A 15,112-nucleotide genomic window follows, 5' to 3' on the forward strand; every position below is an offset into this window, starting at 1 on the left:
GTTTTCTATTTATGTTTTCCAATATGATTTTTTCTTGAAAAAAACTTACCATAAATTAGGTTTTAAAAAAAAATTGGTACAAGTTGGCACCCGAAATTTCGGATTTCAAAAATCTAAGTTCATTTCGGAGTATCCGGTCCCAACCAGATGAACAATCCTACAATTTTACATTCTATGGTGATTTTGAAAAATTAAACTTCGCACTTTATAGATCTAAGACAACATTATATGAACAGTACGTATGCTCTATATATATATAATAGAACTAGATACTGTCAATCCTGCATAACTAATACAGAAACGAACAATAAATCAATTACAATCCGTTTATTTATTTGCATGATGACCTCTTAAGTTTATGCATTCGAGCATTAGTAATGGTACAGGCAAAAATAAAGATAAAATTGAGTTGAAATGACATATTTTGCCTTTTTTTCTTTGCCATTTGAGAGAGGTTCTAACATTTGATTATTCATCTATTAGTCAAAATAATAATAATAATTTTTTTTTAATTTTTTTTATATTTTATAATTATACTAACCATATGTTAATTAATAATTTAATTTTAATTAAATTATTGTTTTGCCTTATGTTGAGAGAGAACAAGTGGGAGGAGAGAGAAATAAATGATAAAATAATCAATAAATGGTGAACAATACCTATCCAAATATGTAGAAACACCGTACGTAGTTTGTAAGCAAAAAAAAGTTACATTTGACTCTTCCAATATAGTTGATTTAATAGAATTATTATTTAAATATTGATTTGCATTGGTATTTGCCTATACCATTGCTAGTGTTATAAATAATAAAGGACCAAGTTTATGACAAGAGATAGCAGTTTACTTATTGGATCATGCTAGAGCCACCGCTGGTGGCTTCCGTTGGGGCTATCGCTAGGTTTAAGAAAACTTTTTTTTTTTTAGTTTTTTGTTTTCAAATCATTTTTAATATTTTTAAATATTTTAAAAAAATATAAATAATTTATAATAATATTAAATAATTTTTTCTTAATCATTAAGAGATAAAAAAAAAAAAAAAAGGGCCTGCGATGGCCCCAGTAGGAGTCACGAGCGGTGGCATAAGCATTTTCCTTACTTATTGGACAAGTAGTACTATATTTAAGTAATGCTTGTGGTTGGAACCTGGATCAATATAATATGTTATTGAACAGTTCTTATAAATGTTCATGAGCTCGGAAGTTACAGAGACTCCCACAAGGAAAGAAAATTAGTCCAATTAATTTCAAACCTTCATAATCTTAAGTAAATAATTAATAATTAGAGGCAGATATTTTATTATTTGTTGTTTAAAACTCAATATGAATATTTATTTTGTTTTTTTTTGTTTTTATATTTTTTCCAATTTTTGTTTTACATATTTTAGATTTTTTTTTTCTATTTTTAGGTTTTTATTTTTATGTTTATTAGTTAATAAATTCATTTTTTTTAATAATGTTTGATTTTTTTAAATAAATTATTTGTTTTGCTTTTTAAAAATATTCATGCTTGTTATTTCTGTGTCATTTATCATAATCTGATTGTTGATACATGACATTAAGAGCAGATTTGGAGCATGAAATGAGACATAAAATTTTTATATAATCTAATTTTATTTCATCTCATCTCATTCTTAAATATAATTCAAATAAAAAATTTTCAAACTAATCATTAAAACTTTTTCAAACTTTCAAATAAAAAATAAAAAACAATTCCAACTTTTTTAAATTCACAAATAAAAATAATATTATAAAACTATATTCTTACAATATTTTAACTTTATACTATTTTTTATTCAACTTTTTCTCTCTCATTTATCAAAATTCAAAAATACTTAACTTAAACTATCTCACTGTTATTCATAAACTATTTTACTACTGTTTACAAAATTCTCATCTCATTCCACTCTCCAAACCTGCCCTAATTATTCTATTAATATTTAAAAAGCTTGAATGGAGGGAGTTAATTGCAACAAACTCCAAATCCAAAGATTAAAATGTTAAAATTGAAAACTTACGAAGTTTTTGTTCAAATATATGAAAATCGAGAGATTGATGTAGTCCTTACCCGAGAGAGAGAGAGAGAGAGAGAGAGAGAGAGAGAGAGAGAGAGAGAGAGAGAGAGAGAGAGAGAGAGAGAGAGAGAGAGAGAGAGAGAGAGAGAGAGAGAGAGAGAGAGAGAGAGAGAGAGAGAGAGAGAGAGAGAGAGATTCTTACCAATATCCCATTTGCAAATCTTACATTAATGATTTGTATGAGTGCATAAGCTGCAAGCTCAACTTCACCAAGATGTCCTATGAATGCCTGTGTCACCACAAACATTCCAAATTGAGTTACCCTTGCTAACATTGAAGGAAATGCTATCTTCCATATTCTTCTCGTTTCCACCCAAATTCTCCATGCCAGATTGCTATTATCTTTTGGTTCTGATCCAAGGAATCTCTCATCCATCTTCTAATTGTTATAATCCTGTAAAAATAAATAGTACAGATAACCGAAATTAATTAGTAATACTATTTATCATTCTAATTTTTATCAGTCTCTCATCATCTCATGATGTGACATTAGATGATTGAAAATGATTTATTATCTAATGTTACATCATTCCGATGATGAGAAAATGAATAATGAATAGATTTTTTCTCAATTAAAAGATGAAACTAGAAGAATAAAAATGATAAATCACACGGTATGTAGTATGAGATGATAAGTAATTATTTCTTATAAGATGTCATGTAAAACATTTTCAAGCAATAAAATAGTTATCCCAAGCACAACTTGGTTTTTGCAACCAACAGCCTGGGTTGCAATTAAGGACCACCTTGCCGGTTTGGCACCTAGCTAGGTTGAAGAACCCAGACAATGTGCTTGGGCGTGCAACTCAGGTGGTGTTAATTTGTGCAGTTAATAATTTAAAATTCAACAATTGGACATTTTAATTTTAAAAATATTTAATTATTTTTTAAAAATAATTTAGATTTTGTGTTGATATTTTTTAAAAATAGAAAATGTGACAAGATTTAAATTGGAAAAATTATAAACATGAGTACCAAAACCAGAAAACTAAAATTTTGAGAGAAACTAAATTTTTATAGGAGAGCAGGAGTCTATATCTGTCTGGAGAAACTCTCTATGAGATTAGGAGGATGTTAGAAAGATTTCCAAAGGTTATGGTTTAGCATAGAGGTCGTATGGCCAATGATGTTGCCTATAGTTTGGCAAGACATTCATGGCATATTGATGATCTACTGATTTGGTGGGACTCTTTTCCTAAAAGTGTCTCTCAAGTTATCCAGTATGATGCATTGATGTAATTTCAATGAATAAAATAATGAATAATGCTATACATCATATTCTCATCCTATTTTTATCTTACTAAATAATATGTGGTACATTTATCACTATTAGATGATAAAGAAGTATGTAATAAATGATCATTTAATGGTAAATGTGCCACATCAATCATAATGAGATGAAAGTGTGATGGTAGTGTTGAGTACTGTGGAGTCTGGTCCACACCGTTCGAGTGGATGCGGAAGGAAGTTTCGCTCGAGCGGAGGCATTGGCCGCTCGAGCGAAGTCAGACAGAGTTGAACGCTCGATGTCAGCTCGACAGTGAGCTAGAGCGGATGCGGGAAGGAAGTTCGCTCGACATGCTACTCGAGCGAACATGCATTTTACACGGCTTTAGGATTTTTTTCGGCCGTTTGACTATATATATGATTATTATATCATATGGCCGTACTGTAGAAACACTGTGGACGTACCCATCATTGTAGTGTGATATTCCTCAATAATAAAATCCTTTGCAGCTCCCGTGGACGTAGATAATTTGCCGAACCACGTAAATCTTGTGTCGTGTGTGATTGTTTTTTCTCGTTCCATATTCTTTTTAATTTATTGTCATCGTTTTTCACAATAATTGGTATCAAGAGCCAAGGCTCGGGTCTGAGAAAAAAAAAAAGATGGCTGGAGATGAATTGAAGGTATCGGGGATCGAGAAGTTTGATAGCACGGATTTTAGATATTGGAGGATGCAAATAGAGGACTACGTCTATGGGAAGAAACTTCATCTTCTACTATTGGGAAAGCAACTGGAAAAGATGGATGATCCTAATTGGAACCTGTTGGATCGACAGGTTCTGGGGGTTATTCGATTAACCCTGTCGAGATCCGTTGTACACAACGTCATCAAGGAGAAAATGACTGCGGATCTCATGGTGGCTTTGTTAGGTATGTATGAAAAATCGTCAGCGAATAACAAGGTATATTTGATGAAAAAAGTTATTCAATTTGAAGATGGCAGATGGTACGTCTATTGCACAACATCTGAATGATTTTAATACTATCACAAATCAATTGTCGTCTGTTGAAATTAAATTTGATGATGAGATACGTGCACTGATACTATTGGCTTCACTGCCAAATAGTTGGGAAGTCATGAGAATGACTGTCAGTAATTCTGCTGGTAAATCTAAATTGAAATATGATGATATTCGTGATTTGATTTTGGCTGAGGAGGTGCGCAGGAAAGATTCAGGCGAGACCTCGGATTTGAGTTCAGCTCTAAATGTAGATTCTCGAGGGAGATCACAAGACAGGAACTCAAATAGAGGAAGATCAAAATCAAAATACAGAAGCAAGAGCAAGTCGAGGCCTGGTCAGCAGGCAACTTGCTGGAATTGTGGCAAAGCTGGCCACATAAAAAAGAACTTCAAAAATCCTAAGAAGACCGAGAATGATAGTGCTAATGTGGTAACTGAAGAAGTACAGGATGCACTATTGCTTGCAGTTCATATTCCAGTTGATGACTGAATACTAGATTCAGGGGCTTCCTTCCATACATCTTCCCACCGGGAGCTAATGCGGAACTATGTTGCAGGTGATTTTGGGAAGGTGTATTTGGCTGATGGAGAAGTTTTGAACGTAGTAGGGATGAGAGACATTGATATTGCGCTCCCTGACAAGAACAAATAGACCTTGCAAAAGGTCAGGCACATTCCTGAGTTGAAGAAGAACCTCATTTCTGTTGGGCAGCTCGATGAGTGTGGTAATTCAGTGGTGTTCTCAGATAGCACCTGAAAGGTCACAAAAGGGGCATTGGTACTGGCTTGAGGTAAGAAAACTGGTACACTATATATCACTACTGGTTTGATTGACACTATTGCTACTACCGTTGCAGAGAGTACAATAGATTTGTGGCATTGCAAGCTTGGCCATATGAGTCAGAAGGGTATGAAAGAACTTCTGTCTAAAGGCAAGCTACCAGAACTGAAGTCAGTTGATTTCAGTATGTGTGAGAGTTGTGTTATGGGGAAACAAAAGAAGGTCAGCTTCTTGAAAAGTGGCAGGAAGCCTAAGACAGGAAGACTGGATCTTGTGCACACAGATGTGTGGGGTCCTTCCCCAGTGGCATCTCTTGGAAGTTCTCGATACTATGTCACGTTCATTAATAACTATAGTAGGAAGGTATGAGTTTATTTTTTGAAACATAAATCTGATGTATTTAATGTGTTCAAAATTTGGAAAGCCATGGTTGAGATAGAGACAAGCTTGAAACTGAAATGTTTAAGGTTTGACAATGGTGGTGAGTATGTCGATGGTGGGTTCAAGGAGTATTGTGCAGCTTTGGGTATCAAAATGGAGAAGACCATTCCTGGGACACCACAGTAAAATGGAGTTACTGAGCGTATGAACAGAACCATTAATGAGCGTGCTAGAAGCATGAGGTTGCATGTAGGACTACCACCCATTTTCTGGGCAAATGCAGTCAGCACTGCCGTTTACTTGATAAACAGAGGGCCATCAGTTCCACTGGATTGTGGATTGTCTGAGGAGATTTGGAGTGGGAAAGAGGTCAAATTTTCTCACCTTAAAAATTTTGGTTGTCTTTCTTATGTGCTTATTGATTTTGATGCTCGTAGTAAAATTGAGACTAAGTCAAAGAAATATTATTTCGTTGGCTATGAAGACAAGGCATTTGGCTATCGTTCTGGGATGATCAGGGTCAGAAGATCATAAGAAGCAGAAATGTGATTTTCAATGAGAAAATTATATACAAGGATAAGTCTAGTACAGCTTCTGTAGTAGTTCCTCAGGAATCCAAATTTGTAAGATTAGATGACCTACCAGAAGTCACAGTGCAGTGTAGAGATGTGAGTGACAGGGAGAGTGGGTCAGTGCACCCATTCCTATTATTCCGCAGGCAATTTCAGAACCGTCTACTCCTACAGTTGCAGTTCGTAGGTCGGTTAGGACTATACGTCCTCCACAGCGTTTCTCACCTACTTTAAATTATATGCTGTTGACAGATGGTGGAGAACCGTAGAGTTACAAAGAAACCTTGCAAGATGAAAATTCTAGTAAGTGGGAGCTGGTCATGAAAGATGAGATGGATTCCTTGTTAGGGAATCAGATATTGGGAGTTGACAGAACTTCCATCAGGGAAGAAGGCATTACACAACAAGTGGGTGTACCGAGTGAAAACTGAGCATGATGGTAGTAAGAGGTACAAGGTCAGACTTGTTGTAAAAGGCTTTCAGCAAAAGTAGGGTATTGATTACTCTGAGATCTTTTCTCCTGTGGTGAAGATCAGAACCATCAGGATGGTACTGACTATGGTTGCTACTGAAGATTTATTTCTTGAGCAGTTAGATGTGAAGACAGCTTTTCTTCATGGAGACCTTGAAGAAGACATATACATGCACCAACTTGAGGGGTTTGTGGTACAGGGAAAGGAAGGTTCAGTTTGCATATTGAAGAAGAGCTTGTATGGCCTGAAACAAGCTCCTAGACAGTGGTATAAGAAATTTGATAACTTCATGCACAGTGCAGGGTACATTAGATGTCAGGCAGATCACTGTTGCTATGTCAGACACTTTGACAATTCTTATATTATTCTGCTGTTGTATGTGGATGACATGCTTATTGCAGGGGCTAGTATTGATGAGATCAATAATCTGAAGAAGCAGATGTCAGAGCACTTTGCAATGAAGGATTTGGGAGCTGCAAAGTAAATCCTTGGCATGAGAATTGTCAGAGATAGAGTCAGAGGTACGTTGAGACTCTCACAGGCTGAGTATGTAAAAAAGGTACTCAGTAGGTTCAATATGGACAAGGTCAAACCAATTGGCACACCCTTGGGCAGTCATTTCAGACTCAGCAAGAATCAGTCACCTGAGTCAGAGGAGGAACAAAATTACATGAGTAAGGTTCCTTATGCCTCAGCTATTGGTTCACTTATGTATGCTATGGTTTGCACAAGACCGGATATTGCCCATGCAGTAGGAGTTGTGAGTAGATACATGAGTAACCCAGGAAAGCAACATTGGGAAGCAGTGAAATAGATTTTGAGGTACCTAAAGGGCTCCTCAGAAACCTGTTTGTGTTTCTCTGGAGAGAGCTTGGAGGTGCAGGGCTATGATGCTGATCTAGCTAGAGATATTGATAGCAGAAAGAGAACCACGGGTTTTGTTTATACACTTGGTGGTGCTGCAGTGTCATGGGATTCTAATCTACAGAAAATAGTTTCTTTGTCTACTACAGAAGCTGAGTATATTGCAGTGTCAGAGGCTGCAAAAGAGATGATATGGCTACAGGGCTTCTTGGAGGAATTAGATAAAAAGAATCAGAAAGGTATTTTCTACAGTGATAATCAGAGTGCCATATTCCTTGCCAAGAATCCAGCATTTTATTCCAGGACCAAGCATATTCAGATCAGGTATCACTTCATACGATCATTGTTAGATGATTGACAGTTGTTATTTGAGAAGATTTGTGGAAGCAAAAACCCTACTGATATGTTGACAAAGGGTGTTACACTTGAGAAACTGAAGTTGTGCCCAACTTCAGTTGGCCTTCTAGCATGAAGACGGGGGCAGTGAGTTGCAGAGGTGGAGAATATCATGTTTGAGGAAAACGGCGACACAGCGAGTGTACCAATTTTCAAGTGGGAGAATTATTGAGTACTGTGGAGTTTGGTCCACACCGTTCGAGCGGATGCGGAAGGAAGTTTCGCTCGAGCGAAGGCATTGGCCGCTCGAGCGAAGTTAGGCAAAGTTGAACGCTCGATGTCAGCTCGACAGTGAGCTTGAGCGGATACGAGAAGGAAGTTCGCTCGACGCGTGCTTGACACGCCGCTCGAGCGAACATGTATTTTACACGGCTCTAGGATTTTTTTCCACCGTTTGACTATAAATATGATTATTATATCATATGGCCATACTGTAGAAACACTGTGGACGTACAGTGATTGATCCATCATTGTAGTGTGATATTCCTTAATAATAAAATCCTCTACAGCTCCCGTGGACGTAAGCAATTTGTCGAACCACGTAAATCTTGTGTCGTGTGTGATTATTTTTTCTCGTTTCATATTCTTTTTAATTTATTGTCATCGTTTTTCACAACAGGTAGTACAGTGTATAGAATTTTCCTATTAGAAATGTTAAATTCACCGATAGTTGAGTTCAATAATGTGTCTCGATGTTTTTTTTATTTAATAATTAAAAAATATTTTTTAATGGTATCGTAAGTTTTTTTTAAATATTTAAAAATATTAAAAAAATATATAAAAGAAGCTAAAAAGTAAAATGGATAAAATACACTTTCCGGGAGTTGTAGAGACACCCATAAGATATTGATAGAGAAAAATTGAAATCAGAAATGCTAAAACGGAAGAATTTAACAGTAATTTTTTTAAAAATTTAATAATTAAAAAAGTGACTTTTTAACAATATTATGAATTTTTTTAAAAAATTTATTTAAAAATATGCAAAAAAATTGTGTACACGAAAAATTGTGTGCAGCTGTAGATCCACTCAATAAAGTCGCTTTTTTCTTCTCGAAAAGGCCTACTCTTGTTTGTTTGTCGTGGAATTCATTAATGGAATCCGACAGTGGCTGTTCTTCGAGGCAGCAGAATAATTCGAAAGAAAACAAGAACATGATTGGCACCAACTTTGGTACACTGGTTTTTAATATGTGGTTCGAAACATTTTAGGATTTTTTAGGAGAAAATTTAACCTTCATTTGAAATACATTTTCCACGCATCCCAAGTTCCTATCCATAATCACCTTGTGTTTATAGAAGTAGCTAGCTACCATCTTCCAGGAACCAGTAGTATTTTCTTTTTCTTATTTATGAGATGGAAGACAAAAAAGAATGCAAGCAGGGTTATGTTGTCTAAAAATGTAATATATTATACTCTCATTCTCCTGTATTGAAGTGATCATGAAGCTTGTCAACAAGAAAACACCGAGACATGATATATAAACTCCATTCCTTCATGTCCTACACACACACACACACGCACATATACATAGCATGATCTTCAGGTGTTAAGTTGTTGTGACACTATTTGGCCTCAATGATTAATTAGAATGAAAAGGCAACAATCATCATCTTCTGAAAATCATAGTGTTTGGGGGAGGGAGCTATGTGAACGTATTTTGGGTTTTGTCTTTGTCAAGAAAAGCAAGGCTTATGAGGTGTTGGGGTTTTAATGGCGTATAATAATATTATGTGTCGTCATATTGTGCAAAAACATGTATCGTACGGATAGTTGAATTCCCACACACATATATATAACACCAAATCTAAATAAGAACGGTTGAGTTTAAAGTATGGATCGATTAACTTTACTTACTTGGTCTTATATATGTATAATAGTTCTCTGAGACTGAGAGACTTGGACCAATAGGTCAACTTAGGTGTTCTTGTACTGCTCCAACAATGGCTTCACACTTCACGCCCCAAGCTCGCGCAGAGAGAGAGAGAGAGAGAGAGAGAGAGAGAGAGAGAGAGAGGTAGGGAGAATGGGGGAACATAGATTCTATACATATTAAATGGAGAGAAATTGTGTGAGAGAGTCTTCAGAAAGCTTTCTCCGCATCGCTTTTCTATCAAATAGATCATATGCCATGTATGATACCATCCAAGCCACATCTCAATGGAGTTTTTCTTTTTGTAGTGCGGAGAGCCCAGCAATCATTCCAGAAAGAGAGGGCAGAGAAGAATAATGATATATAGAAGACGTTTCAGATTTACATGAAGCTTCGTGCAAGCGTTTTATAAGAAAGTCAACTCTACCATTAAAAAAAAAATGTAAAAAGATTTAAAATTGTTTTTGTGTGGTCCATTTTTTCATAAAACGCTAGTGCATTTGAAGCTTGTCCCGTCATTACTTGATTAGAGAAAAATATATAGCCTACATGACTAGTTTCGCTTCCATGATTTCTTTGCCTAGATAATTTTCTATTTCTTTTTATTTTTTTAGGCTTAGACGTATTTGTCAACATGAGTTTGACGGGAAAAATCTACTCAATCTTCAGTCGGTTAATCACACACCACACACATGTGACGTGGCAAATCCGGTCCTTCGCCATTGATTTAAAGAGCCCCTGTCATATCAAGGTCCTTTTGATGTTGTTTTGCATAAGGTTGTGATGTGAACCCCAATCGACTCGCTTTGAGACCCAACAACAATATTGGAAAAAACAAACCCAAGAACGCCAAACTCAAGTCTATGGATGGAGAATTTAGACCCGTTGAGAACTCGTTTCAAGAACCTAGATTATATCAAAATCTAGACCCGTTGAAATCTCGTCTCAAGAACCCAAATTACGAGGAGGAACGCCACAAAGGTTGTGATTTACCTTTGATAAGTTCAAGAGTTCAATTAAGAACAAGAGGAGAAAACTCACTCACAATTAAAATTCGAAATAAAATAATGTCTGCCTTGAAATGGCTGATTACATCCTTTAAATACCCTCCCCAAAACATGATAAAACCCTAGACTAAAATTTGAGACCCTTTCTCTCAAAAATGCCCTTTGTGAACAGTAGCCGCGTGTACTGTAGCGTGAACAGTGTCATGCTACAGTACTTCTAAACCCTAGTTCAACTAAGTAAGACATATGTGGGTTAAGCATCCTCAAGCCCACTTATTCAAAACTAATAATAAAAATCCTTTAAACAAATTGAAAGCCTTAATATCTAAAGGCCATATTTTTAAGTCAAGTCTTCCACAGCTTGGATCAAGTGGATCAAAGCTGGTTCTTCTTCTTTCAAGCCCATCTTGAGTGTTGGGCTCTTGCTAGCTTCTTCCCAAGTGGTTTGTACTAATCCTTGCATTGCTTCCTTGATCTTCTTGGCTCTCGATCTTGTAATTGGCCCATCTGGAACTTGCAAAGGATCTTTAAGAGTAAGCCTGCCTTGGTTCCCATCATTCCCCCTCTCCTCAAAAGGATTCGACCTCGAATCTTCACCTACGTCAAAAGGAGAAAGATCAGAAACATTGAAGGTAGCAGACACATTATACTCACCTGGGAGATCCACTTTATAGGCATTGTCATTAATTTTCTCAAGGATTTGGAAAGGTCCATCTCCTCGAGGATGCAACTTAGTCCTCCGATGAGCTGGGAATCTTTCTTTGCGCATGTGAACCCAAACCCAATCTCCAGGTTCAAAGATGACACGCCTTCGCCCTTTATTGGCTTGGGAAGCAACTCTTTCATTCTTTTGCGCAATTTGAAGCCGTACCCTCTCATGGAGTGACTTCACCAACTCCGCCTTCTTTTGTCCATCCAAGCTACTCCTGCCATCAACCGGTAAAGGCATCAAATCTAAAGGGGTAAGCGGATTGAATCCATAAACAATTTCAAAAGGAGAATATGAAGTAGTAGTATGCATGGTCCTATTATATGCAAACTCTATGAATGGCAAACAATCCTCCCAAGTTTTTAAATTCTTATGAACAACAGTGCGTAAAAGCTGAGTTAAGGTCCTATTAACTACTTCAGTTTGACCATCAGTCTGGGGATGACAAGTAGTGGAAAATAAGAGCTTGGTACCCAATTTCCCCCACAACACCTTCCAAAAGTAGCTAAGGAATTTAACATCCCTATCAGAAACAATACTCTTGGGAACACCATGGAGTCACACTATCTCCCTGAAAAATAAGTCAGCTATGTTTGTGGCATCATCTGTTTTATGGCATGGAATGAAATGTGCCATTTTACTAAATCTATCCACAACCACAAAAATAGAATCTCTACCCCTTTTGGTCCTAGGTAGCCCCAAAACAAAGTCCATAGATATGTCGACCCATGGTTCACTAGGAACGGGTAAGGGTGTATACAACCCATGTGGCAACACTTTAGATTTGGCCTTCCTACATGTAATGCACCTGCCACAAATGCGAGTGACATCTCTCTTCATCTTAGGCCAAAAGAAATGTTCATGCAAAATATCCAAAGTCTTCTTGACACCAAAGTGTCCCATTAATCCACCACCATGTGCCTCACGCACTAGTAATTCACGCATAGAACAACCTGGCACACAAAGTTTGTTTTCTTTAAACAAGTAACCCTCATGCTTGTAAAACTTACCAAATGCCACCTTATCACATGCCACGTACACATTAGAGAAGTCAGCGTCATCGGCATATAGGTCTTTCACATATTCAAACCCAAGCATCTTAGCACTCATAGAAGTAAGAAGTACATACCTTCGAGATAAAGCATCAGCAACAATGTTCTCCTTACCTTGCTTGTAACAGATGACATATGGAAATGTCTCAATGTATTCCATCCAACGAGCATGCCTTTTATTCAACTTACCTTGACCCTTGAGATGCTTTAATGATTCATGATCGGTGTGGATCACAAATTCCCTAGGCCATAGGTAGTGCTGCCAAGTCTCCAATGCACGAACAAGAGCATAAAGCTCTTTGTCATAAGTAGGGTACTTGAGTGAGGCCCCACTTAACTTTTCACTGAAGAAAGCTATGGGCCGCCTATCCTGCATCAAAACAGCTCCAATCCCTATACCTGAGGCATCACATTCAATCTCAAAAGCTTTGTTAAAATCAGGTAATGCTAGCACAGGTGCAGAGCACAACCTTTCTTTAATGGTGGCAAAAGCATTCTCTTGACTACCCCCCCAATGAAACCCAACATTCTTTTTAATGAATTCAGTGAGTGGTGCAGCAATGGTGCTAAAATCTTTAACAAAACGCCGATAAAAACTAGCTAAACCATGAAAGCTTCTTACCTCAGTGATACTCTTTGGCGTTGGCCACTCCTTGATGGCCTTGACTTTCTCTTCATCCACCTCAATACCCTTTGTACTAACAACATATCCAAGAAAAACAACTCTTTCCATGCAAAAGGTACATTTCTTGAAATTAGCATACAACTTTTCACATCTCAACACATCAAACACATATCTCAAATGCTCAATATGCTCATTTAAGTCCTTGCTATACACTAGGATATCATCAAAATACACAACCACAAACTTGCCAATGAATGCACGTAGGACATGGTTCATCAATCTCATGAAAGTACTGGGCGCATTTGTAAGTCCAAATGGCATAACCAACCATTCATAAAGGCCATACTTAGTCTTAAAAGCAGTTTTCCATTCATCACCCTCTTTCATTCTAATTTGATGGTACCCACTTTTAAGATCAATTTTACTAAAAATACAAGAGCCATGCAATTCATCAAGCATATCATCTAATCTAGGAATGGGATGCCGATACTTTACCGTAATATTGTTGACCGCCCTGCAATCAACACACATTCTCCACATCCCATCCTTCTTTGGCACTAATAGCACTGGTACTGCACATGGGCTCATGCTCTCCCTCACGTACCCCTTGCTCATCAAGTCCTCAACTTGCCTCTGAAGTTCCTTTGTCTCCTCTGGATTACTCCTATAGGCTGGTCGATTTGGAATAGCAGCTCCAGGTACAAAATCAATCTGATGCTCAATGCCTCTAATGGGTGGCAACTCATTAGGCATCTCCTCTGGGAATACATCATCAAACTCCTGCAACAAGGAAATAGCCAAACTAGGAAGAGACTGGTGAGTGTCATCAAGAGTAAGATAAGACTCTTTATAGACAAGAAAAATCATAGGGCGATCTGCGAAGAAAGCCCTCTTAACCTCACTCTCTCTGGCATAGAAACTCACTTTTGTCTTTCCTTTTCTCTCTGCAGACTCTCTTTCTTTTTTCTCTCGTGGCTCTACTCTTTTTTCTCTACTCTCAGCCACATCTCTACTTTCTTTTTCACTCTTTTTGTTGTGCTCATTTTTACTATCACTCTTTCTTTTCTGCTCAATCTCTTTTTCACTCATTCTTTTTTGATCACTCTCATTTTCACTCTTTCTTTTTTGATCACTCGCATTTTCACTCTTTCTTTTCTGAGCAACCTCACTTTTCAGTTTCAATTGGTCTTCATAGACCTGGCTTGGAGTTAAAGGAGCAAGCTTGATTGGTTTACCCTCCTTTACAAAGCTGTACATGTTTTTGAACCCATCATGTGTCACCCTCCTATCATATTGCCACGGCCTCCCCAACAAAATATGGCCAGCATGCATAGGCACAACATCACAAAGCACCTCATCCTGATACCTTTCAATTGAAAAAGGAACTAACACTTGTCTATCCACCCTAACTTCCCCACAATCATTCAACCACTGCAATTTGTATGGTCTAGAGTGTTTTAAGGTTGGTAAATTCAATTTCTCAACCAAAGTAGTGCTAGCCACATTAGTACAACTCCCTCCATCAATAATCATACTACATACTTTGCTGTTGACGTGACATCTAGTATGGAAAATGTTCTCTCTCTGTTGCTCGGCATCATCCACCTTAATGTGTGTGTTGAGAGCACGTCTAGCAACAAGAGACTCACTCACAGCATATATCACTCCTTCGTCATCACTAGCATCAACCAACTCGAGCACTCCATCACGATCATCATCACTCTCAGTCATCACCTCCCCATTGTCACGCATAATCATCACTCGCCTATTTGGACATTGAGAAGCAATGTGCCCTGAACCCAAACACTTAAAACATTTAATATCTCTATTCCTTGAAGGTTGAGATTCTACCTTGGCTTTGCTGCTAGGTCCCTCATCTTTGCCCTTAGGTGGTTCGATCTTTCTCTTTGCTTCAGCAGGATCATTCCTATCCCACTTTGATTTCCAAGTAGTGCTAGGAACCGAAGTGTACCTTGCTGTCCCTTTTCTCTTTAATTGCCTCTCCACCTTCATAGCCATGTGCACCATGTCCTCTATCTCCACATAATGTTGCAATTCA

General features: G+C 37.3%; 1 protein-coding gene across 1 annotated transcript in view; it reads right to left on the minus strand.

Moving 5' to 3' along the window:
• The window catches only part of LOC122278854 (protein DETOXIFICATION 25-like), a 13,727-nt gene extending 3,724 nt beyond the window's left edge, over window positions 1–10,003 (minus strand). The window contains exons 1-2 of the mRNA XM_043089060.1: window positions 9,645–10,003; window positions 2,215–2,466 (exon numbers count right to left, since the gene is read on the minus strand). Coding sequence (XP_042944994.1) covers window positions 2,215–2,448 — 234 coding nt within the window. The 5' untranslated portion in view covers window positions 2,449–2,466; window positions 9,645–10,003. The remainder of the gene's footprint in view (window positions 1–2,214; window positions 2,467–9,644) is intronic.
• Between the last annotated feature and the right edge of the window lie 5,109 nt (window positions 10,004–15,112).

This window comes from Carya illinoinensis, chromosome 10 (genome assembly GCF_018687715.1).
Source record: "Carya illinoinensis cultivar Pawnee chromosome 10, C.illinoinensisPawnee_v1, whole genome shotgun sequence".
In the NCBI taxonomy this organism is placed as follows: Eukaryota; Viridiplantae; Streptophyta; class Magnoliopsida; order Fagales; family Juglandaceae; genus Carya; species Carya illinoinensis.